Source organism: Rhineura floridana, chromosome 2 (assembly GCF_030035675.1).
Source record: "Rhineura floridana isolate rRhiFlo1 chromosome 2, rRhiFlo1.hap2, whole genome shotgun sequence".
NCBI classification, from domain to species: Eukaryota; Metazoa; Chordata; class Lepidosauria; order Squamata; family Rhineuridae; genus Rhineura; species Rhineura floridana.
This window is the reverse complement of record NC_084481.1, coordinates 23198176-23222747: the sequence shown is the minus strand read 5'-3', so window position 1 is coordinate 23222747 and position 24572 is coordinate 23198176. Positions and strand designations below refer to the sequence as shown.

Genomic DNA, 24572 nt, shown 5'->3' with positions numbered 1-24572 from the left:
CCAAGCTGATAAAAGGCATTCCTAGCCCCAGAGGTCACCTGGGTCTCTAATGGCAAAGATGTTTCCAGGAGTAACCCCAAACTATGTGCCTGGCCAGAGCTTGGAAAAGTTACTTTTTTGAACTACAACTCCCATCAGCCCAATCCAGTGGCCATGCTGGCTGGGGCTGATGGGAGTTGTAGTTCAAAAAAGTAACTTTTCCAAGCTCTGCTGGATGCAGCCTCATCCAGAACAAGAAACTGGCCTATTCCAGGATTCAAACTCAGTTTACCCATCACATTTACATATTAAACAAGGCAGTTGGAAAGTGTTAAGCTTCCCTTCATACCAGAAAAAGCCACCTCCTTGCACAACAATATACCGTCACAAAATTAACTTCAAATGAACCTTTCTATATGTTCTTGACAAAAATGGGGAAAGATCCATTTAAAACTTGCTGCCCATTCTCACAGAGATGGATTGATTCCATAAAGGAAGCCACAGACCTGAACTTACAAGATCTGAACAGGGTGGTTCATGACAGATGCTCTTGGAGGTCGCTGATTCATAGGGTTGCCATAAGTCGTAATCGACTTGAAGGCACATAACATCAAAAAAAGCCCATTCTCACTAGAGTCTAGATATAAAACTTTACCATGATCAATATCTATCTATATAATTTTTTTAAAATCGATGGTTGTTTTACTGATTGTTTGGAAGTAAGTCAAGCTTGAGTTCCTATAGATGAGGCAGAAAGCTGGAATGTTAATGTTTATTATTTATCAATTAATTAAAGTATTTATAGGCTGCACTCTTCATAGAGTACATCAAAGCTGCTTACAACGTACAAAGGCATAAAATTTTTTAAACAATAGAAGTATCATTAAAACACCAATAAATAATACTGTATTGGCTGGGGGTGGGATATCACGTTACAAGGTCTGTCTAAAAAGTTGTTTTTTTTAAAAAGACACCTGAAAGAAAGGATAGATGGTTCATGCCATCCAAAGGGCAGGGCCTGCCACCCTAAAGGCTCAGACCCTGGTGGAGGCCAACCAAGCCTCCTGGGCAGGAGGAACCACCAAAGGTCCCCCATTGGAACATAGGGAGTAAATACAATATAAACGGTATAAGCACCCAGATCCCAACTAGGGTACAACCAGTTACACTTTTGATTCTTTTTCTAGGTTTAAAACCACATTTTACAAGTGCCTTTATAGAATTCTCAGATGTATGCATTGAAATAGCTCTTCCAGCATCTAGCCAACAAAATAAATATGAGAACCGAGACCAACAACAAATGATATGTGCTTTTCTTCCAACTAGGGATTGAGTAAACAGTACCAACGAAATGTTAACTCTACAAATTAAATTTTCAGATGCCCAAGTATGGGTTCTGGCACCTTTCAGATAATGAGACTGCAATCATATACTCACTAACTTGGAAGGAAGCCCCACTGAACTCTGTGGGACTTACTTCTGAGTAGACAGGTAAACATTTGTACTGAAAAATGAGTAATACTAGCTGAAACCCAAACAGAAAATACAAATATTTCCTCTGTTATTCCTTCAGGACCAGACAGGTCCGCTTGATTCACAATGATTCATTCCACAATTCTGATACCAAATGAAGATAGCTAATACTAAAAATCCATGTATTAACACCTAAAAAGAGAAAGCACTCCAAAAGCACTCCCACACAACAATATAGTAAGATTTTTTTTTAAAAAAAGGATGTCATTAATCAGCAGCAGCACAGTAATGTCAATAAAATTCCTACTGTGTTTGGGCAAGATGAGAAAGGTTAACTAAGCCTAGAGACATCTCTTGTGTGAGTTTGCAGTGGGGCATGTCAAAAGGTGTGGATACCATTGAAATCACACTGCACATTTGGTTAGTGGCAAAACAGATCTATTACCAGGGTTACCATGCAGAACCTTTCCTAAGGATTGAATACCTTGCTTACCACATAGCCCAAAGCTACTCTTATAACACAAATACCTGCATGAGGATTTAAGGTTGGACTTCTCTAAACTAGACTTGGTCTCTTTCATTAATAACAGATGTCCCCACAAGCTCTTCCATTTATGGAAGCATAAGCAGCTAGGTGTTATGTAGGAATACCCACATGCCTTCTATTTTTTTTTAAGTCTGTTTCAAAAGGCAACTATGAGTTTGGTACAACTTTGAGGGCTGGAGGGAGCGCCCCTTTGTACTAAGTGTGTGCACTGCAGAATTCTGTTGAAGTACCAAAAATATATGCAACATTTCATAACGGTCACAGAATACAACACGATGAGAATATCAGCTTTCATTTTTATTTTTTTAAATGCAAGTTTCTAAGCCCTCATGGCTGCCAAAGGCATGAAAGGCATGAGGGGTGGAGGGGACAATGTTCAGCAATATTTCAAAAGTGAAAAGGGTGCTCAGCTGGACAGTGTGACCAGAATAGCTCCCTGCCCAGTGTCTACCAGAACCAATAATCTGAATTAAGATTTTTATTATGTGCTCCAATTGCTTGAGGTTGGCTTTACATTCTGCATTGCACAGTAATCCCAAGGTTGCAGTCTCTCAGACGTTTTGGTTTGGTGCTCAGGAAGCACTGTAAAAACCCATCTTTTCAGGATAACCATTTTAAAATTATTTGTTGCTGCTAAACACTTTAGCCTGTTCCTGTCCTGCCCAGAGTGCGAGACATGAGACAGAGGTGAGACTGGAAGTAATTCTTGTTTTATTAAAGTAATGGTTACATCAAAAGCAGTGCACTTCATAGACCTAACTATGCTGACTCACTAATGACCCTAATTAGGCTAACTAGACATTCTCTGCAGCGTACAGAGTAAGTTGACTCAGCACCCCAATCAGGGGGGTGCCGCTTTAAATAGGAAAGGTCTTAGCCCATAATCTCTGACTCCTGCACCACCTTCTGACCATCCTGCTTCTCGCATCGTCTCGCACGGGGCAAAAGGCAAGCCTCCGTCTGCTCATCTGACAGCAAAGGCTCGCTAGGTGCCGGCTCAATCTCGGGGAGAAGGGTGCAGGTTGGTGGGGAAGCGTTTGGAGTGCCAGGCGGGGATTCTTGGGGGGGTGGAGTTGGCGCGTGTGCCAGATCGCTTGCCAACAGCTATGTTGGAGTGCTTGCAGTCGGAGCAGGAGCTGCGTTGATGGGAGGGCTGTTCATGGGAACTTGCGGGCTGTCAGCATCTCCCCCTCCCTCAATGTCCTCGAAAACCTCCTCCTCCGAAACCTCTCCCTGATCCACCTGGGGGAACTGGGGCTCAACAGTTCCATAAATTGTGTTTAACAGGTTTTATGGATGTGTTTGATTTTTGTGAGCTGTCTTGAGTGCAAGAAAAGTGGAATAGAAACATTTTTTTAAAAAATGGAGAATTTGGGTTGCTGTAGCACAAAGTGCATAGTACACATAGCCACTATCATCTCACTATGAACTTCACAAACTTTTTATAATGTCTGAAAGTACCAAGGTACTGAGTCAACTCTGGCTTGTGAGAGGCTACAGAGTAACTATCTTCTCTCTGTCTCTGTCTCACTCTGCAGATACAAAGATTCAGAATGTTAAAATTAACATGGCTTGCTGTTGACATATGAAAACATCCCAACTCTAGACAGCTCTTTTCATGCAAATAGTTAATACGCCTTCTGTTGCAGTGTTTATTCATTCCAGTTTCTTCCAACAGTCAGGTTGCTTGTACAACCGAAGAATTGGCACAAGACTGAAGGCAATCCAAACCAACAAAACATTTGCACACAACAGCTGCAGGAGCAGATGTTTAACTTCCAGCACAGAAATATTATGGCTTATAGCTTGTCCTCTTTGGCCATGTGTGTGTGTGGCACACAGAATAATTCACATTGTGCTGCTGTCTGATGCACAGGCTCCATGTTCTGCTAATAATGTGTTTCAAATCACATTATTTCTAGGTTCAATCAAAGGTAAATTATTTTCTCAATTTATTTATAGAAACATATAACCTTCTGGCCACCTGAAGGGCCCTCAAGGCAGTTCAAAACAATATTGTGATTCAATATAAAATAAGAAGTCACTATTCTCATTGGGTTGGATACATGCTTAGCCATGTGCAGAGTTAGACTCTCCTGAATTCAGGGAGACTTAAATTAGTTATGACTAACTTAAATCCCATTGATTTCAATGAGTTTGCTCTAAGTATGACTTAGCCTGCAATTTACCCCCCCCCCCGCAGAGCTGGGAGTGGTGGATTGAGCAGATATTCCTCTGCTCTCTTCTGCTGGCTAAGCCACATTGCCAGCCACTGCTGATCGAGTAACACAAGTGTCACTCACTCTGAGCATACCTTCCCCTTCCACCTGCCAAATGAAAGAGTGGGCAGAAGGCCTGCTGGTGGGATGCCCACCAGTGGGACTGGATGGAAAACCCCGAAACAGGACATTATGAGGGTGGGGAGAGGCTTAGCTGGCCCAGAATCAAATGGAACCTGAGCCAGTCTCACAGCCTGGACTGGGTAGCATCAGGCCCATTCTGCCCCCCCACCTTCTACCACTGCTGCTGTGAGCACCCAGGTGACAGCGGTGGCCCTCTCAAGCCCTAGCGGTAGCAGTGGGGGAGTTAGGATTGTTCTGCCAGTCTCAAACCAACCCACTCAAACATAATGGCATTTCTTTTGAGGAAGAGCTGCAATTACTTGCTTCATGTTGTAGCCTTTTTAAAGCAAATTGTTCATGAAGTTTTTAGTTTCAGATGTTATATCCTTCCTTTGTCATCTAAAAGGCTCAAAGACAAGAGATTCCAGAATACTACAGCTAAATGGTGCGAGTGCTGACAGAAAAAGGTAACTTCTTGAAGCAGATTCATGTTGCTCCAGTTATTGTATGGGGAAAATTCTACAGCTGTTTTATCACATGCACTGAGGATTCTTTATTCATTGCTACCACATTCAGCATAGATGCTGAAATCGTTTTAAAGCCGTTCCCAGATGATTTTATTTACTGCAATACTCACACTAGCTCCTACCAATAGTACTATATCCTGTTACCATGTCATAGAAGGGAAAGGGAAATAAGGTTTTTTCTTTTGTTTTGTTTTATTTAAGAACAAAAAGGTGAGATGGGAATATTTATAGTCTGGACAGATATCAAAGAAAAATAAATAGCAAAAAAGTTAATTAAATGGCCAGGAATTGCTTGCCATTATATTCTTATATTCTTCATTCAGCAGGAGAGTGCTCAGGCTCTAAAGCAGTTAAAATATAAAGTTCAATTTTAAATTTATTAACACATCACAGGTTGGGATAGAAAGAAAACAGCATATTCATCACCAATGATGTTGCAAGGATTAATTAACATATTCTGGTAGCACTCTCAGAACCACTTTCAAAATATTATAACAACACAGACATACATAATTACATTATTGGTGGGTAAAAGGACTATCACATATCCTCAGCAACAAAATATTCTGAATGAGTGCTGTGGAAATGAATATTACCTTCTAGAGAAAGACCTGAATCAATTGCTACACTACAAAAAATCTGCTGGCAAGACTGTTATTGAAATGATACTTATATGGTAGTGACCTTTTTCCCCTAAAAGAAGGGTATTTTGTACAGAACGAGTAGAATGTGTAAAAAAAAGAAAAGAAAAAAGAAAACAGTCCCAAGATGGTAACAGGGTACATTGAAAGAATTATGACACTAGAAATAGCCTTTGGGCTCTCTTAAATTTCTCATCTAAACAAAAAATACTTCTAGCCTCCCCAAATTCTTTAATGGCTCAATAAATGTTATAATGTCAACCTTCCCCCTTTCAGTGCCTAAGCATTTACTGCAACTGCTGTAGAAAATTTAAACTACCCTAGCATTTTCTAGATATCTACCAAAACTATTTCCATCCCCTTAAAGCAGCCTTGGAAGTGCACAACAATATGCAGGATTTCTGCCAAAAGAGATTTGGAAAGAACTCAACATGTACACAGTTTAATTGATGCTTTGCAAAGGAGTTCACATGCCACAAAGCTAGAGAACCTATTTTTGAACAGCTGTAAGTTCTAGGCTTATATGAGGCATTTCCTGGCTGTAATCCTTCCTCTTCTTGCTCTAGACCGCAAAGAGTAGATAAAACATCTGAGCACAGCTGCAAAGCATAGTATAAAGTAAACATTGTATTGGTGGCCACTTCCCTTTTCTACTCACCCTTCCTCTCCAACAAACGTGACATAAAGTTTATTTCTCTGCAGGTCCTTTCTTGAATAACCCATAATTTGGTTAAAGGCATCTTCCAGCAAATGGTCTCTCCTGATAATTAATCTGCACAGTGAGACAAATTGAATTAAAGGAGCTCACAATCTGCAGTTTACATGTTTATTTTTCCTCGTTATATTTAGACCCTGGGAAAGTTACCACTGCAGATCACATTCAATCTAATCTTACATCCAGTGGCAGCAGTCTAATATTTCTCAGGATTCACTTAGATGGCAATTTCCCACACTTAGATGGCAGTGTTCTGGGCACAGTGTCAGAATAACTCAAAATAGGGGTGGATACCGTCCCCATCAAGACAACTGGGAGTCACCTATAGAACTCAACTCTAGGCAACGCAGTAGATGTTAGTGGTCTCTGTCAGCCACATGCACCAGCAAGATTAAGCACAGGCAAAAGAATTCTGAAAGATCTGGTCTACAGACATAGACACTAAATGTTTCTAGCAATCACAGTTAGCACTGACTGGAAATGTCCTTAATATGCATGCTGAAGAACATCAACAGAATGTTGTCAAAAGGACAAGGTGAAATTTGGCTTCTGGGGCAAGGAGGGAGTGAATGGCAGGGCCTAAATGACTGAGTGGCCACAATTTGGTGCAAAGTGTTTGCCAATCTCCCACACCCACCCCAATCAGTCATTTTAACAGGAATAACTACAGTAATTCCTCAATACCGGGCCGTATTGCTTTGGAATTTCCTAATGACACCTTTCAAAATACTTATGCTTAAGAAAGACTATAGCTAGGCCCTACAAATGATATGTTCCCATGTTCCTATGGATCCATCATCACATTTGTACCCCACTCTCTCTCCTGAGTGACACTTCACCCTTAGAACACATTTGAAAGGCATGGGGTGAAATATGGTCACTCACCTAACGACATCCCTTGTATTTCATAGTTGAGGATCAAGGTACACATTACATGGCAAAGGGGAGGGGAAAGCAGCTTGCACTGCAGCCCCCCACAGCTGATATGCATTGTAAAAAACACTGATTGTCACACACAACTAACATGTGACATCTAATTTGGTCCCAAGGAGGGATTTGAAACTGAGTTTCCAATGTCCAAACCCAAAATGTTACCCATTGTACCTCACTGGCTCCACTTGTGTGCTTCCTGTAGACACTTGCTTATAGCAAACATATCCTAGAAACCCTTTGCTTCAGATGGCAACAACTAATGCTGTCTCTTATACTTGCCACCTCTTACACCAAACAAAAATGGGCCTCACCGATGTGCATAATAAGGTGCACGCTATACTCATTTAGCTTTATGGACTGTCAGGGGTATACTGCACATTGCATGCATATGGATATAACAGAGCCCCAAAACCATGTTTCTTTTTTAAAAAAGCCACTTAGAGGTGGTATTTGGAATGGGAAAGTGCCGAATGGGGAATGGGGAACACCTTATCTCTCTCCTCTAAATCTCCCTCTCCAAAAATGTTGCTTTTCTTTTAAAAAACAAAACAACCCAGGCTTTGCAACCTGCATTTGTATGTAAAGCACCTTAGTGAGAAGAAACTGACTGTGGAACAATGTTCTAGCTCCGTTCTATAAAACACTTTTACATACTTCAATTTTCCCGGGCCTTGTCCATATCCTTTAGTCTCCAGCTTCCTGTAGAAATTCCTCAGCTTGGCTTCAAAATCTCTTTTATAAGGAGCTGGAGCTCGAGCATTAGCACGCTGAGTACCTGCAACAAAGCCAGAACCACAAGATTTATTTTATTAAAACAATTGTAGCTCAGCTTTCTGTCAGAAACGTCCAAGGCTAGGCAAATTACAGCTTTGCAATAGCACCACATGTTCTATCATATGCAGACAGGAAAGTTGCCAGTGTGGGGGTCGGCAGAAGAATGGTAGGCTCCTGGCCAATTGTTGGTACACCACAATATCTCTGTTATTGTGAAGATTGTTATTTATCTTGGCAAAGAAGGCTTTACTAGTTGGACCTGACCTGGTCCAGCCAGGCAGGTCTCACATCTTTAAACTAGACTGCATATTTAGGATTACTTAACACAGATTATGTATGCCTTAACTGTTAAAGAGATCCTGAGTATGAGCTCTTGCTTTGTAAATCTGACATCAGTGGACCACACAGATTCTAGTAAATAAATAAAAGATAAGGGAAGACTGAAATCTCTTACAGTGTGTTTTAAACAATGATGGGCTAGTAAAAGAGCCAGAATTCACAGAACAAAAAGGGACAGTCTTTGTTTTGGATAAACATCTCATGTAAGCATGTAGACATTTTAATATAGATATAATGAAGATGACAATTATGTGTTCCTTCTTAACCAGCAGGAGGAAAAAATGAAAGCTAAGAGAATTGGAACATGAATTAGCTTTTCATAAATCATGTATTTGCTCAGCCTGGCATTACACATTTAAATACATCTGAATGATACTATTAAAAACATATGAACACCACACATATATTCACACAGTTACAGTGCAATCCTTTGCATGAGTTCAATGGGATCTACCCCCCCCCCAAAAAAACCCTGTTCTGAAACTTTTAGAAAAGTAGTTGTCTGTTTTTTATTCAAATCAGGACTGTTTTAATCTGCTCTAGTCAACTGTGGAAATATCTAAAAGTGCAAATTACTTTAACTGCCATTTGTGATCTCAGAAACCTGCTTTCAGATTCTGGTATAAGCTGACACATAATGAAACTCATGCTTAGTTTTGAAAGCTAACTTGCAGACATAGCATCTCTCAAAGGAGAAGTATGTGCAAAAAAAGAAAAAAGCCACATTCACCAACATGCACTGCATTTACGGTTACTGCATCTTTGTAAGCGAAGCAGGTAAATGAACTACAAGTATCTTTAGGGGAAACTTTCATCAACCCATTTCCTATTTTAATCGTATCTTACTTTAAAGATTACACACACAGAAGCCTTCAGTATAATACATCCTGGATATGTTGTACTTTAAAAAAATATTTTTTAACACCCTTCCTGGTTATCTTCATTTCAATTGTTTTGTATAACTGCTCTGCCTCTTGGATTTCTAAAACTTCCAAATATGTTATCAAATCTGAGAAGCTGAATTGGCAACATGCCCAAAATGTTACCTCAGCTCTTAATGAATGTCTTTATGTGCACTAACAAAATGATGCAATTTGAAACTTCAAATGTACAAATATTTGTAGTGTCTCAGATAGTGTGTGTTTCTGTGTGTGTGTGTGAGAGAGAGAGAGAGAAAGAAAGAAAGAAAGAAAGAAAGAAAGAAAGAAAGAAAGAAAGAAAGAAAGAAAGAAAGAAAGAAAGAAAGAAAGAAAGAAAGCTATAGGATTATAAGATTTGACCTTTAGCAGTAACTCTACTGGCTCTTAATTCTAACCTACCTCACAGGGTTGTTGTGAGGATAAAAAGGAGAGGGGGAGAGAAACATGTACGCCACCTGAGCTCCATGGAGGAAAGGCGGGATAGAAATGCAACGATAACTAAAATAATAATAATAATAATTCCCAAACCAGATCACTATAAAAAGTCTTCTCTGTTCCTAGTATGGGTAACAAGAAAGGACACACCACTCTCAAATTGGCATGGGATGGTTCTGCAGAAAAAGCATTGATTTCAACCTGAAAGCATGGGTAGGTATGGAGTTGTAGACTAGCAGAAGCAGAAAGAGAAGGCAGAAGCAGAACTCAGGCTGCATTCCTATGCAGGGGGACAAACATGGATGGGATTTGCATTGCAAGGCTGAATTTAGACAATGTTTTTTGACAGAGTTCAAAGTGGTTTGAAAGAGAAACCACTCTATTCAAAGCACCTGTTTATTTATAAAGTGTGTGTGCATGTTTACTGTTAACTCTGGTCAAACAGGGCTTAGAAATGGAAATCTGATAAATAGAGAATTTTGACTAATATGCACATTTTTGCAAGCAATTTCTTCTAATATAATGCATTTTGGTTACTTTTACTAATATACATTTTTATGCACACTTCCCCCTAATATATGCATTTTTGTAAAGACGGGTTGGTTGGACTGTATCATAAAATAAGTGCAAATGTTGAAGGATTGTTGTGTTTTGGTTCTCATTTTGTTTTGGAGAGTGTGAATTTAGCTTTAAATGTGAAATGAATTAAAAATTTCCCCATCCCTGCTCAGAAGGTGAGGCAATGTGGGCCAACAAGGACCTTGGAGAGCAACAGGAGTGCTCTATGGGTCCACTTGCCCTACAGTGTCTCACTCTGCAGAAGGACCCTGCTGTCATGACATAGTGTCTTTCATCATAGTAAGGCATTGGAGTGATCAGCTGAGATGGCCTTAGAGAACTCTGTAGGAGCTGTATGCCAAGCAGTGCCAGTCTCTTTACTTTAAACAGTTTTTGCTGGCACAGAATAGCACTCCTATGGAGCAGCTGTTTCATGACTGGGTCTAGCAGGCAATCCCTCCTTGTCTTGGGCATGGGCTGACTGGTAGCAGGCAGTGAGACGTAGGTGTTCCGTTGCCCAATCAATTACCTGATAGGAGGAGTTGTCTATCTGGAGGGCAGTACTTTGGCTATCCCTGATCTACAGCCTTAAAAGGAACTGGATAAAAGTAGCAGTAAATGCCCGATGGATATATCACAATATTTGGGACAAAAGGTTAAGGTCTTCCTATTTGCTCAGGCATTTTAGATTATTTTAGTCTGAATCAGCATTCTTTGTTCTTAATGTTTTTAAGGCTGTTTTTATCTTATTTATTGCTGCTGTTTTAAGTGTTTTTATATTTGATATGTGAATAATTTTTTTCATGCTTTTATATACCACCCTGAAGTGTCCTGATGAAGTCTGATTAAGAAATATGTTTAGTAAATAAAGAAGGGAGTGAAATTACACAAGTCAGTGAGGAGCTTTAGAAAGACACTGAGCAATTTTTAAAAAATTGCTTTTAACAATGGATGTTAAAAACAATGGATGTTGTGACCCACCTTGTGACCCACTGAAGGGTGGGTAATAATAATACTGATAATGATAATACTGTTGCAGAACAAAGTGCTGCTGATGTATGGTGTGAGGAACAGGAAAGATAAAGGGAGTTTATCAGCATCTCAGTGTCAACATGCAGGATTCATATGGAAAACTTTTTTTATTACTACTGACACAATTTCATATTTTGTTTAATGCTAGCAATGTGATGTACAATAATGACATCACACTCTACAATTTTTGTAGTATTGTCCTCATTCAGATCTCATATTTCATTCCCTACTTTATTAAAATACAAATAATATATTGCAACTAGGAATGTGCTAGAATTCCACCCAATTTGGATTTGGTACCAAATTTTTCATTAATTTGCTTATTCTCCAACGCTGATTTTAATGTAGCAATTTTCCATGGCTATTTTTGAAAACGGACTTTAAAAAAAAAGAATCCAGTTTGTAATGCCTGAAAAATTAATTAATGGATGCTTGTGATGTCCCTGTATATAGATATTACTGTAAATATGGTAAGTGCGGGTTTATTAGAGTAAATGAGGTAAGTAGGCGGAGTGAGAGGGGGAGTACATGGGCTGGAATGCTGGAGAATGCTGTATGATGATTGGCTGAGTGTTTCAGTGGCTGAAGGTATAAATGAGAGGATGACAGTTGAGAAAGTGTTCTGTTGGTGGAGTTTTGGGAGTTCGGTCGGTTGTTGTGTGTTGGAGTTGGTTGTGGGTTGGATTGTATTAGGCTGGTATTGAGGCAGATTATATATGACTAGAAACATAAAGAGTAACGCAATATATGAAACCATACGCTTGTTAAATATACCTTAAGTAACCTTGTTATTTCCTGGTGTTTATAAATAAATATTTTCTTGGTTTACCAAAGGCCTGATCCTTGGCTGGGGCTTTCACAGACCAGAAGGGTGGGCGGGGTATTTACCAAGGTGGAGAAACAGTATCAAATGGTGGCACAGGTGAAGAGATAGTGTTACATCAAGTATCCAGAGCAACCCAGGGCTGTATGCTTTATAGGCACAAAGATACAGGGGGGTTGTGGCCTGCAAGTGCACCCAGACACAAAGTAACAATAAGCCAGAAGGAGACTAAGGCAAAGTCTCAAAGCAATATTGTGAAATAGGGAGTGGCTGGTGGTGCTGCCTAGCAGTGGGATCTTGCAAGATCTGTGCTAGAGCCGCTGAGAGAACAAATAAAAACCAGGATCCTGACTGGAGGGACCTGACAGGACGTGGCAGCAGGAGGGATCCTGACAATGCCCAAGTAGTTTTCTTACAGATTTGTTCTTGCTCCAGGACACCGTCCTCCAGGGATGGAAAAATACAGTGTTCCAAGCCACATTTTTTGTGCTTTGTTAACATAAAAGCAAGGTTTTAAAATTATTACTATGGAAGCCCTTCCTTTTTTAAAAAGTTTTCCCAGTACTAGCAATTTAAAATATCACATTTGTGGCTCTGTTCAATAAAGCAAAATACAACTCAATCTGTTTAAAACCCCATCAGTTAGAAACATTTTCATGCCTTAAAAATAAAATACTTTTGAGAAAGGCTGTTCAGATGTTTTCAATGAAGGACACAGAATCTGTGTAGTCTCAACAACTAAAGTATTCACCTCCTGCTTATTCTCATAAAGATAGCCATGAAGACAGACAAGAACAAATCCTATCAGGTTTACTCTTCACCATTTCTGCAGTTGTAACAGGGCTTACCTGGAGAGTTTTGAGGAGAGGAAACCGGAGAGCCTCGTGGTGACTGGCAATAACTGGGATGGAGTAAGCCATGTGGCGGTACATATGACATTATTTCCTCTTCAAATAAACTAGGAGGGAATTGACCAAAAACAATGAGGCAGATGTGTATGTTTCTTTGAAGCAACTGCATCTAAAACATTTTTGATGATGATGATGATCTAATACATTTTAAACATTTTAAGCAATGACTTTCAGTGCCAAATTGGTTACTTTGAAATGTTTGCAAACATGCATTTGAAATTTCTGGCAGAAAAGACTGCTGGTAGGTGCAATCTGGAACATGGAAATGGTGGGAGGGAAAAAGGTTAAGCACTTCCTCCTAACCTATTATTCTGCTTCCAGTCACTCTCACTGGGATTATTTTTGCCTGTTCTAAGACATCATCAGGTACTATTACATGCATTTGTGTGTAAGGTGAAGTCTGGGGATGAAATCATATTTACACTCTCTTTACATTCTAAAGAACACACCGCACTAATCCTCACATGGAATATTTCCTCTGCAGAAGAATACCTCCCCACAACCCAAAACATTTATCTCAGGTTCTCACAATCTAACCCAGTATTTTTAAGGTCAATGGGAAAACAAGACAATAGCTCTATGCAGGCTAAAATATAAAATAGCTTGCCACTTAGGGAGATAGGCCAGCATCCTATAATGTTCATAGTAATGTGCTTACATTCTAATATAACATTAGCCCTATGTAGACATCATAATCTGGCAATTGTAATTGAAAGGATAAGCAACTAGGCCCACCCCCTCCTCCATCTTTGTTTCAACTGCCTTCCGACTTGTGGAAGATTACTCAAGTGGAAACCTTTTGCATCTGTGGAGACTGCACATTTTAGAACCCTGATTTTCAGACAGTTGCCTTCCACAAGTTGGAAGGCAACTGAAATGGTGACCGGGGGGGGCAGAGTTAGTGCACTCACTCCCAGTTCACCTAACACCTGCTAACATTAACCGAATTGTAACTCTTACATAGTTATAATTCATTAGAAACAGCGAATAAGGGGAAAAAACAGATTGTAGTATATAAACTGGAGGAGGCCATAAAAAGTTCTGGAGAATGAGTTTGTGCAAAGTCTCATATACGAGAGGAACGTTTCTGGATTTGGGTCGCTTCCTTCACACAGCACTATTAAATTAAGTGGGAAACAGTCCTTCTGTGAGTAGAGAAGAGGCTTTTTGATAGAGGAATGGCACCTTTGGACAGATGCACCTTTGGATCCAGCTCTATGTTTGTGATAACTACTTCTTTTAATAGACTATAAAGCTATGTACCTATCTTATCAATTTACCTCTTTATGCTGGACTTTGACACCTGATATATATATTTTGAGGACCCACCCTATTCTTCTGACGGTAAATTGTTTTAACTGATTTTAATATTGTATTTTTATATTGTTGTAACTCACCCTGGAACCTTATGGTGAAGGGCAGGTAAGAAATCAAATTAAAAATCCAGTAATAATAATTATATTAATAATTAATGATTATAAAATAATGTTATCTGGATGTGCTGATGCATTTAAAACGCTGCCTTCTGTTGCTCTGTTCCTTTCTTTTTTCATTTCGTGAGATTGAATAAAAGCATTAGCAGAATTAGGTTTCTTTGTATTTCTAGTATTTCATATCAGGCATCTAAATCATTCCTAGTGTTACACTTAAAATGTTTCTTCTCTAAACAAATTAGATAAATCTCTGAAAGTCTAACAGAATTTCATTAATATGTCTAAAAGGCTTCTTTTTATTATAAACGCAACAACAACCCCCCTTAAACTGGACTTTCAGTGGGCAAAACAAAAGCCCATCTTCCATCTTCCAATAAAAATAGTAGCAACACGAGCACAGCTTCACTCATTATAAGCCACTTGTAAGCATTACAAAAGGGGGCAGTGTATAAACTAAAAACTCATAATGTGTCACTGTCAGAGAGAGCTTGGCTAAGCTTCACCAGAATCTTTCCCTCACTCTCCCTTCAAGATGATGTGCAGAAGTGACTGCTTGCACATGTGCAAGGATTGTACCATGGGAAGAACAAGACCACGGCTTCTCATCCCATGAACAGCAAAATCATTGTAATCTTCCTATTAATGGAAGAAGAGCCACTGTCTCATACAAATCACCTTATCCCATGTTACACAGTTTGCTGTGTGAGAGGTCATTTCCACATATTAAAATGCATGGTGCCAGAAACTAGGAAGCTGCCTTATATTGAGTTAGATCATTGGTCCATCTAGCTCAGTATTTTCTACATTGACTGGAACCAGCTCTCAAGGATTTCAGGCAGGAGAGATTCCCAGCCCTACCTGGAGATGCTAGGAATCGAACTTGGGACCTTCTGCATGCAAAGTAGATGCTCTACCACTGAGCTACAGCTCTTCCTGTGACTAATATCACAGGAGGCACCTATTACTGAAAGCAGTACCCAAAGATCTCCTCTTATTCCCGACCCCCACATTTAACATACGGGACATGATGTCAACACACATACACACACCACAAACAGTAGCCAATGAAGTAGAGGCTGGAAAACTTGGTGCACAGAAGGGATGGGAGATAAATTCAATCCAACTCACATTTGAAGCTGAATCTATCAAATCTACACTTTCCAAAATGAGAACCAAAACATTGCCATCCTTCAAAATTTGCACTTATCCAATTTTTTGTGATGCAGAAATTGGCACTCAAATGTTGAGGAATTTTCAAGAGGATTTTTAAAATAAAAAATCGCAAATTGCTACAGAACTAAATTAAGATTGGAAAAATGAGAAACAGAGAAAACCAAAATTGACAGATCCATCCCCAATGCACAGTGATATCATACACCATGTTTAATAGTACTATCTGTGTTAAGGGAAGAGAGGAGGAGAGCAGTTCTGGCCTCGCCTGGTTCTGGCCTGAACAGGCTTCCAAGATTACAACACCATGAGTCTTAACACTGTCATCCCCCGAGAGTAGCAGTTTGACTCTCAAAAATGACAGAACAGCTTTACCACCTCAGTGCACCTAAGGTTCATGCATTCAATATTGATCTGTTTACTATTATTTATTTAATTGCGGTCATAGACCCAGTCAAACAAAACATTACTATACATACTGTACATACAAATACATGGTTAAGATGAAAATTAAAATAAGATAATATCAGCAGCATTGAAGATGATGAACTTGTCTTTTTCGCAAAGATTGGGCTATATAAAGGAATTTAGCAACAAGTTCGGTTGTGGTTTTGTCTTTATCGGACAAGAGGTAAGGAATTATGCAGTCTGAATGTTTAGAGAACCCTAGAATAAGTGGTGAGATAATTTTAGTTCTTAGATCTTTATATAGCTCGCATTTAAGAAGGACATGTTCTAGGGTTTCAGGAGTATTTGCGTTACAAATACAATAACGATTTACATAAGGGGTACCTTTGTAATGGCCCGTTAAAAGAGCGGAATTTAAACAATTAAATCTCGCTCTGGAGAACAGGAACCTGTATTGTGGAAAGGTTAACTTAGTTAAATAGATCATATGGAATGGAAAGCAAAATTCAAACTAAAATAGAGAGGGGAGCAAGATGATGATGCCTTGGAAAATAGGTATTGTCGATCAAGGTCTTTTATTCGTTGACTAATAACTGATTTGGCCGTTTCAGAGTCCCAAGATGCCAGGAGTTCTAAGGACAAACCAAGGTGATTTAGTTTCCCGTTAAAGATTTTAGTCCAGGAGCTTTTGAAAGGATCTTTCCATATAAGATGTACGAGCCCTAATGAGGGCCCCGAGTAGGCTATCTTGAGCCAAAAATTGAAAGCTTGCAGCCAAGCTGTACATTCTAGGGAAATAAATCCTGTCTCTAGGCGGAGACCAGCTGAAGAGGCACAGTTTGGCATACCAAAAATGGACAAAAGAAAACTTGAAAGTACTGATTCAATTTTTTTATTAAAATGGGTAACCCAAATCGGGATGCCATAAAGAAGCTGTGGTATTATTTTAATTTTAAATATTGATCTGTATATACGCCTATGAACATGGGTAAGAGGGAAAAGGAGGTAAATGGAGGCAAGGGTTGACAAGTTTTCATGCAAGGTACAACTTGCAGCCTACCCTTGAAACCATAAATGAGCTCCACTCCCTTATTCCTCTAAATTTTATGGCACAAAACATGTTCCTCTTCAGTGAGAAATACAACCTTGCATTTTAGTTTCTGCTAGTCAGTATCCTACCCCTTCTTCTTTCACAATCTAGTATCTTCCCCTCCTGATTGTGAATTTGTACCTTTGCACAATTTTGCAATAATAGCTTTTTTTCAATTTAAAAAAGTGTGCCTTCAGTTTTCTTCCAAGCCAACGTCTAGTTCAGCCTTTCCCAACTGGTGTGCCTCCAGATGTTTTTGGATCACAACTCCCATCAGCCTCAGCCAGCATATGGCTGAGGCTGATGGGAGTTGTGGTCCAACAACATCTGGAGGCACACCGGTTGGGAAAGGCCAGTCTAGTTGTTTCCTGACCATTGCCCCATCATTTTTCTTATACTGCCAGCATTTTTGTTTAGTCTGTTTCTGCCTTTGCATCTAGATGCCTAGCTGCAATTGTGCAAATGCAGCAGTTTTCAATTAAAGAGAAAACACAGAATCCTGCACAAGTAATTTTAGAAAGCAGGAGCTGGTGGAATCTATTTATCAACAAAGAGGGTTGAAGTGGACAAAAGAAAATGAAGCAAAATATAAAGAATGTCGAGATAAACAGAAGCTACATATGCATATATATTCCAACTACAATCCCCACCCCGACTATTATATTAATTGTAACATTAGTCATGCTGTTGAATGCCGCTTTAGGACTGATTGGAGACTATGTGAATTGAGAGGGTTTTTAATTTTAATTATTTTCCTTCACTGAAAGCAAGCTGCAATTTAGAATGTTAACATGGATAAATCTGTGTAAATCCTCGGCTGCAGCTCCCCCAGCTGCATTTTGAAGAACTGAAGGGACAGATTACGGAGATCACTACATCAGTTTGCATAAACATGCTGAGATGATAACACCATATTCATTATAGAACAGCACTCTGTACCTTAGTAACATGACAAGGTCTGCATCACTGGATAGGCGCACGAGCCCTGGGGTTCCTTCAGTCCGTATAAACTGGATCTTCTCCCTGTTGAGGCAGACAAAGCATTCTAAAACGTCCCTTGCAATTAAGGCACTAATGTATGCCAGAACAGCAAGAAAAAATGCTGGATATATTAAGTACACCTCTAGATTATCCTTCTGTATTTCAGACACCATTTTCCAACCTGCTACACATGTCTAAGTGAATGGAAGAATCTTACAACTCCCAACCCCCCACCCCACCCCAACCCCAGCTCCTAACACATGCATTCTGAAGAATGGCTTTTACTGTTGCCCTCATCTCTCAGTTGCTCCAGCTGCTTCAGGTACCCAACCAATGAAAATCAATCCCTCAAGTTAATGCGAGTTGTGGCTCTGAATTCCAAGCAGCAGCTCAAGCCCTGGAGAAGGCTATTGCTGTTCTGAAAGACAACTGCTAAAAATACGCACACCTGCTCCCATCTTAGCACAAACATCAAGAGAATCCTGTTAATTTTTGTAAGCAGACTGTACAGAAAACTTACAAAGAGAGAGAGAGATGTTCTGCAAACCCAGCTCAGTCAATCTGATTTGGTGGCAGGCTGAGGAGTTTCTGTCTGTTTATGAACCACTTTTTGATACACAAACATCATTTTGGATTTTTTTCCCCCATGGTTCAAGAGCTGCACAAGTTCTTATAGTAGCAACTTCCAGAGGAGCAGCTGTGGTAGTCTTTTGCAGGAAAAACAACAAGAGGAGTCTTGTGGCATCTTAAAAGACTAATCAATTTCTTATGTCATAAGCTTTCATGGACTACAGTTTCACTTCATCAGATGGCTTCAGACACATGTGATGAGTGGATTGTAGTTCACAAAAGCTTATGCCATAATATAGTGGTTGGTCTTTAAGGCTACAAGAGCCTCTTTTTGCTTTTAATCAGTTATTATTATTTCTTCTTCTCCCTGTATGTACTAGCACTTTAAAATTTTTTAAAGAACATAAGAATCTGGAATTCTCCCTCCTGTCAGTATTTTTAGTAGAATTTTTATATTGCTTCTGTAAAGCAGCAATTCTCAGCCCTTTTTTGTTTTTGCTTCTGTGTGTGTGTTGTTGTTTTTAAGGTCACACCTCTCCTTTTTTTAGTTTAAGGCTTCATGCGAATACCTCTCCTTCTCCAAACCACATAGCAGCCAGGATTTCCTTTTATTTAATTTCTCGCCAGTGCTGTGGTGTCACTATTCGTCACACTGAAATACTTTTAAATTTGATTCTTGGAACTGAAAGGGGACCTGCAGCTACAGTTGCTTTCACTGTCTCATTTTCTGTTGCTATCCATCACTAGCTGCCACTAGTGCTGGGCCAAACAGAGGGCATGGACATTCACATATCCTCTCCCCAGCCATAATTCAAGAGAAATAAAAACATTAAAAAGCACAAAAATTGCTGGCAGCTATCAGGTTACACATCTAGGATTCTGGGATGAAGAAACAATGTCTGTTCCCCATCTCTGAGAAGTTAAAGTCCAGATTGTAACCTAAATCTGTCCCAAAATTTAAATGAAACCATCTCCATCTTGGAAATAAGTCTACAAGCTGACCTCATAACTACAACATTAGTCTAATTTTTGAGCTTTGTTGTTTGCAATTTTTCTTCATCCCACTTACCCCCTGCTTTGTATAACATCTTGCCAGATGATGAGTTCTAGAGAACTCAAAAGCTTGTCACACCTTTTGTGACAATTTGGTTGGTCCCAACAAAGATATTGCCCAACTATGGATTTAGATATTATTCTACATTTGCCTTGTATATGTCTAGGCATAACTGTACATTATGATTGCATTCATATGCAACAATAAACTATGGCTTATCATTATGCGAACAAGCCTTTGTGACCCTGGGGTTTGCACACTTCCCTCTCTCCTCTGGTACAGCCTGAAGGAAGAGATCAGAAGTGTTCACTTCCATTTTTGATTAACCACAATTTAGTTTCTGTCTGAACCTGGACAAACTATGGTTAGTCTTAACTATAGTTTACTGAAATCTTGTTTTCTGAAGCTGGCTTGTTCAATAAGCCACAGTTCATTAACACATTAGGGTTTGAATATAACACTAAATGGCTATGCTAAATTGACAACAGAAGTGAAAGCTTTCGATCTCCTCCTTGTAGCTTTGCTGGGGGGGGAGGGGTGCACAAGAGCCGGTGGCTCAAGCACATAAAAAGCCATAGTTTATTATTAAGCCTTAATGCAGCCAATGTATATGGACATGAGGGGTTGCATTCAACTAAGTCGTACTCAGAACAGATGCACTGAAATTAATGAACCTAAGTTAGTCATGTCTGTTAACTTCAATGGGTGTATTCTGAGTAGGATTTAGCATTGAATACCACCCATTAAATAAACTCTGCTATATTTTGCTTGTACCTCAAAATTAAACAATTATCAACTTCGATGGAAGACAAGAAAGTCTAGTACTATGCTCACCTGAGTGAATGATTTCTGGTAAGATCTGGCTGTCGCTCCTGCAGAATTTCAAAGATATTGGGTTGTCGCAGAAATGCAACAATCTTGTCATTGTAAGCTGAAAATTCAACAAAGAGCATCTTGCTGAAAAGGGCCTGTTAAAAATACAGTTAACTACTGAGGGAAGTTTTACCCAGAAATTGATGCCTTTCAAGAAGAAGGCCCCTTTCCCTTAACTATCTTTGGGCACTTTGCTTCTGCTAGCTAAATCATGCACCTGTGTCATTGACAGGATTGTTTATTTATTTATTAAATTTATATCCCGCCCTTTCTCCCAAAAGGAGCCCAGGATGATTATACAGTTTTCAAAAGGGGGGGGGAACCAAAATAAAAGCCATTCAAAATTATTGGAAGATTTAAATTGATGTAAGTAGGCGGGTGAGGGAACTTGTGAGCCACCTGGCAATAGTGTCATAAGCACCATTGAACAGGTGCCTGCAACATTACTGCAGTAGCCATTCACACAGGAAAACATTTGTGACAGTGTTCTTTGCTGTGGCAAGAATAACAGTTTATAAGTAATGCTATTTAGCTGCTTGAGTGTGCTGATGCACGGCAATTCCATACAGCCCCAATTTAACACTTTTTAAAAAGCAAGCTTGAAACTATCCACCTTGTTATCACATACACAAAAACATAAAAGGAAAGAATTCAATTAGGAGTCCAGAATAAGCTCATCACCCAGGTCACAACCAGACAGACAACATAATCCATAGCATGCTTATTCAGAAGCCCAATTAAGTTCAACAGGGCTTACTCCCTAGTATGTAGGTTTAGGGTTGCAGCTTAAAAGCCCTGGCACCCATTCCATAGTTGGATTTTAAGTAAAGAAGCATCATCATATGAAACACTGAAGAAACAGGCAGCAATAGAAGCTTAAATCAGTAGTTACTGTAAGAAACAGCGCTGCTGAACAAGCATCCAGGCACTCCATCAGGTTAATTGGCCATGGATGTCTTGCCCCACAATGTGACAGCTGCTAAATTCAGTGAATTAGCTTCTGTTCTTGAAAGCCATGAATCACCATCACTGAAGCCAATGGGTTTTGTCATGTGTAAGTAAGAATCAAATGTTCAAGCAGTTTCCAAGACAACTCAACCCACTAAAAAGGCAAAACTGGTATTAGCATCAATGGTATTACAAGGAAACCTGAACCAATTCTTAAACTGGTGAGCTCTTTGTAACTTTTATAAGCAAACATTTTACACAGAAACAGCACACAAAAATGATAAATCTGAAAAAATGTTTCAATTAAGCTGCTGTTACTGTTCTATTCTGATAAAACACTGTTGCGCACCAAGGCTGGGAAATGCAGAATATCAAACTATGGTACACTTAATCTGCATATTGAGCAAATGCTAATTGCCTATATTTGCATTTGTTAAGATGCTCTCCCCCCCACCCAGTGGACCCTTTATTTCTGAACAGTGTTGACATTTTAAAATCAAAAGGGCCATGGTCCAAAGCTCAACAGGACTATAATCAGCATATGGAGTTTCATACAAACAGAGGCTTCTGCCCCAGAAATATTATGTGGATATATCCATGCTACTTAGCTGAATCCTTCCTTAATACTCAAGTCCATAAGGCAGGTCTTATTCATACAGAACTGTGTATACACATTGAAGTTTCCATGTGTGTCCTGGTGCTGTTAACCTGTGGTTATTATGGCTGGAACTGTGGCCAATCTACACGTCACACATTAGGAGAAACCACAAGAACATGTTTTGAGGTCACTGCCAAAAACAGTGGTCCTGTTCTTCCTTCTCCTCCTTTCCCTTCCCAACAATTAATGTTGTTCATTTATTAATAAACATATTTATAAAGTGCCAAATATCAAGGCAATAATGACAATAAAGTCATATAAAGTCTTAAAGAGGTAGTGGGCTCTCCGACACTGGAGGCATTCAAGAGGCAGCTGGACAGCCATCTGTCAGGAAAGCTTTGATTTGGATTCCTGCATTGAGCAGGGGGTTGGACTCGATGGCTTTATAGTCCCCTTCCAACTCTACTATTCTATGATTCTATGATAATAACAAAGTGGCAACAATGAATCAAGTTAATATTTATTTATAAAAATATTTATAAATAGTATTCAAAAATAGTGTTTCACAAAGGCAAGATGTATGATGAAGGGACAGGAGAAGAATTCATTCAGTCCACTTCTTGCAGCAGACCAACTGTGAAAGAAATGGACCATTATAAAACTAAAAATCCTGTATGCGGTTTGATTGGGGATTAGGTGGTTAATTTGTAAAACTTTGTCAGGGAACAAACTGGAAGTTGGTAAATTATTTGAGGAAGGAGCAGATGACATGTAGGCAATGTCTGCAGTTGGGATTAAGACCTGTAACTTGTTGACTGGGAGGTAAAGGACTGACATAGCCAGATGATATATGAGGGAACCTGATGAAAGACCAGGGAACATAAAGAAAGGTGGGCTGCAATTCTAACATAAACTTAGGACTCTGTCTAGATGAGAGAAAGTTGGATCAGGTTATCCTATGTTATTTTGCTGCACTCTATTGCTCCATTTGGGGATGTCTTGTGTGCTTATAAGCATTCTCATTTAAAACCTTTGTTTCATAAAATCTTTGATTCACAAAACCTTTGTGGTCTCCATTAATATACCACCCCACGTTGCTGTGCAAAAATGTTCATAAAATACAGATTTTATGTAAAAATTGTTTTCAAAATGTGTATTTTTATGGATGAATGCTCTGAAAAGCATTAAAAAGTATATATTTTATGTAGAGGGCATGTACAATGTATGAAGTGGAGTGGTGGCAGGGAAATCTGCAACAGAATAATTTCATGTCAATAGCTTTGCATTATGAATCTTTACAGGAAATAGATGGCACAGATCTACTGGTTTTGGCACTGGACAACATGGTTCGTTCCAGATTCTAGTAATAGATGAGAACAGCTGTTCAGAGAAACCTTTTGCTGAAGTCTTCTTTATACATATTTGACTTGACTTATTATTTTTACTCTGCTTTTCTGTAAATGGACACACAAACCAACTTACAAGACTAAAGTCAATAGAACATTAAAACATAAATATAACAAAAATCAATAAGAGTTTTTAACAATAAAAACATTTCAGGACAGAAATTAAATCCTTCCAACTTTGGTCAAGCTCAGCCTTGGTTGGCAAAAACCAAGAACTTGCTATAACACTGACACTAGATAAGAACTTTTGCTTAATTGAGTGAGTTAGCAAGACCCCCCCTTCCCCAAACTGTTATTTGATTGAACCCAGTATTTCAGGTCCATTTTAGATATATGACTTCTTTGGCACCATTCTCATCTAATGTTACATGCTCAAAATTGCACTCTTGCGATCTGCATTAGGTATTTGCTTCAACACACATCTCAGGAGCTGGATTCCTTGATTTTCAAACTAAATGGAACATCAGGATTCAAAACAAAGGATCAAATTGATTTTCATCCTGCCTACCAAAGATTTAATGTTAATGAGTAGAGTGTTGGTGAACACTTCTGAAAAGTTCCTTTAAAAAACCCACTAGCTATCCTTTATCCTTTATTTTTATGCTACATTGCCTTCCTAAGGGACAAGACACAAGAGCGCTAAAATGCTTGAGAGAGAAAGAGAAACAGACTGTGCATAGACAATTCTTATTTTGAAAAAAATATGTATTCCCAATCAGCATGGGATGCAGACATCATCCATCCATGTTGGCTACCATTTCTTGGAAACACGGAACTCACAATTGCATTGCATTGCATTGCATTGTGAGTCCTTTAAAAGAACAAATAAAGTAACATACACCTCCCAAACCCCAGCAATGCCCTGCTATAAACAAACTTTTTTTAAAAAAAGTATTTTTTGCACAATGTGCTGTTAGGTATATAAGCTTCACACTGAAAGTGTCACAGGAGAGCCTCAAGAAGGCCATTGGTATAGATATCCTGTAAAATACTGGATGCTTGGCAACCCTAAGCCATGAGGCTGGGCTCCCATGACAGAAAATAGTCACAGAAAACTAACCTAAGCAACTCCAGTTGTAAATGTCAATGAAT

The 24572-nt window shown here is 39.2% G+C and overlaps 1 protein-coding gene across 6 annotated transcripts in view; it reads right to left on the bottom strand.

Annotated features, from left to right (window-relative positions):
• HECW2 (HECT, C2 and WW domain containing E3 ubiquitin protein ligase 2) overlaps positions 1-24572 on the bottom strand; it is a 299050-nt gene that overhangs the window by 42569 nt on the left and 231909 nt on the right. For 5 of the 6 annotated variants that reach the window (XR_009760443.1, XM_061608169.1, XM_061608168.1 and 2 more), the window contains 5 exons: positions 20490-20586; positions 17990-18073; positions 12887-12996; positions 7812-7932; positions 6168-6281 (listed from right to left, as the gene is read on the bottom strand). Coding sequence is in view for 5 of the 6 variants with exons in the window: in XM_061608169.1 (XP_061464153.1) it covers positions 6168-6281; positions 7812-7932; positions 12887-12996; positions 17990-18073; positions 20490-20586 (526 nt within the window). In the remaining variant the exon portion in view is untranslated. Of the gene's footprint in view, positions 1-5341; positions 6072-6167; positions 6282-7811; positions 7933-12886; positions 12997-17989; positions 18074-20489; positions 20587-24572 lie in introns of those variants that run through there. The other variant, XM_061608171.1, reaches the window with a different exon arrangement.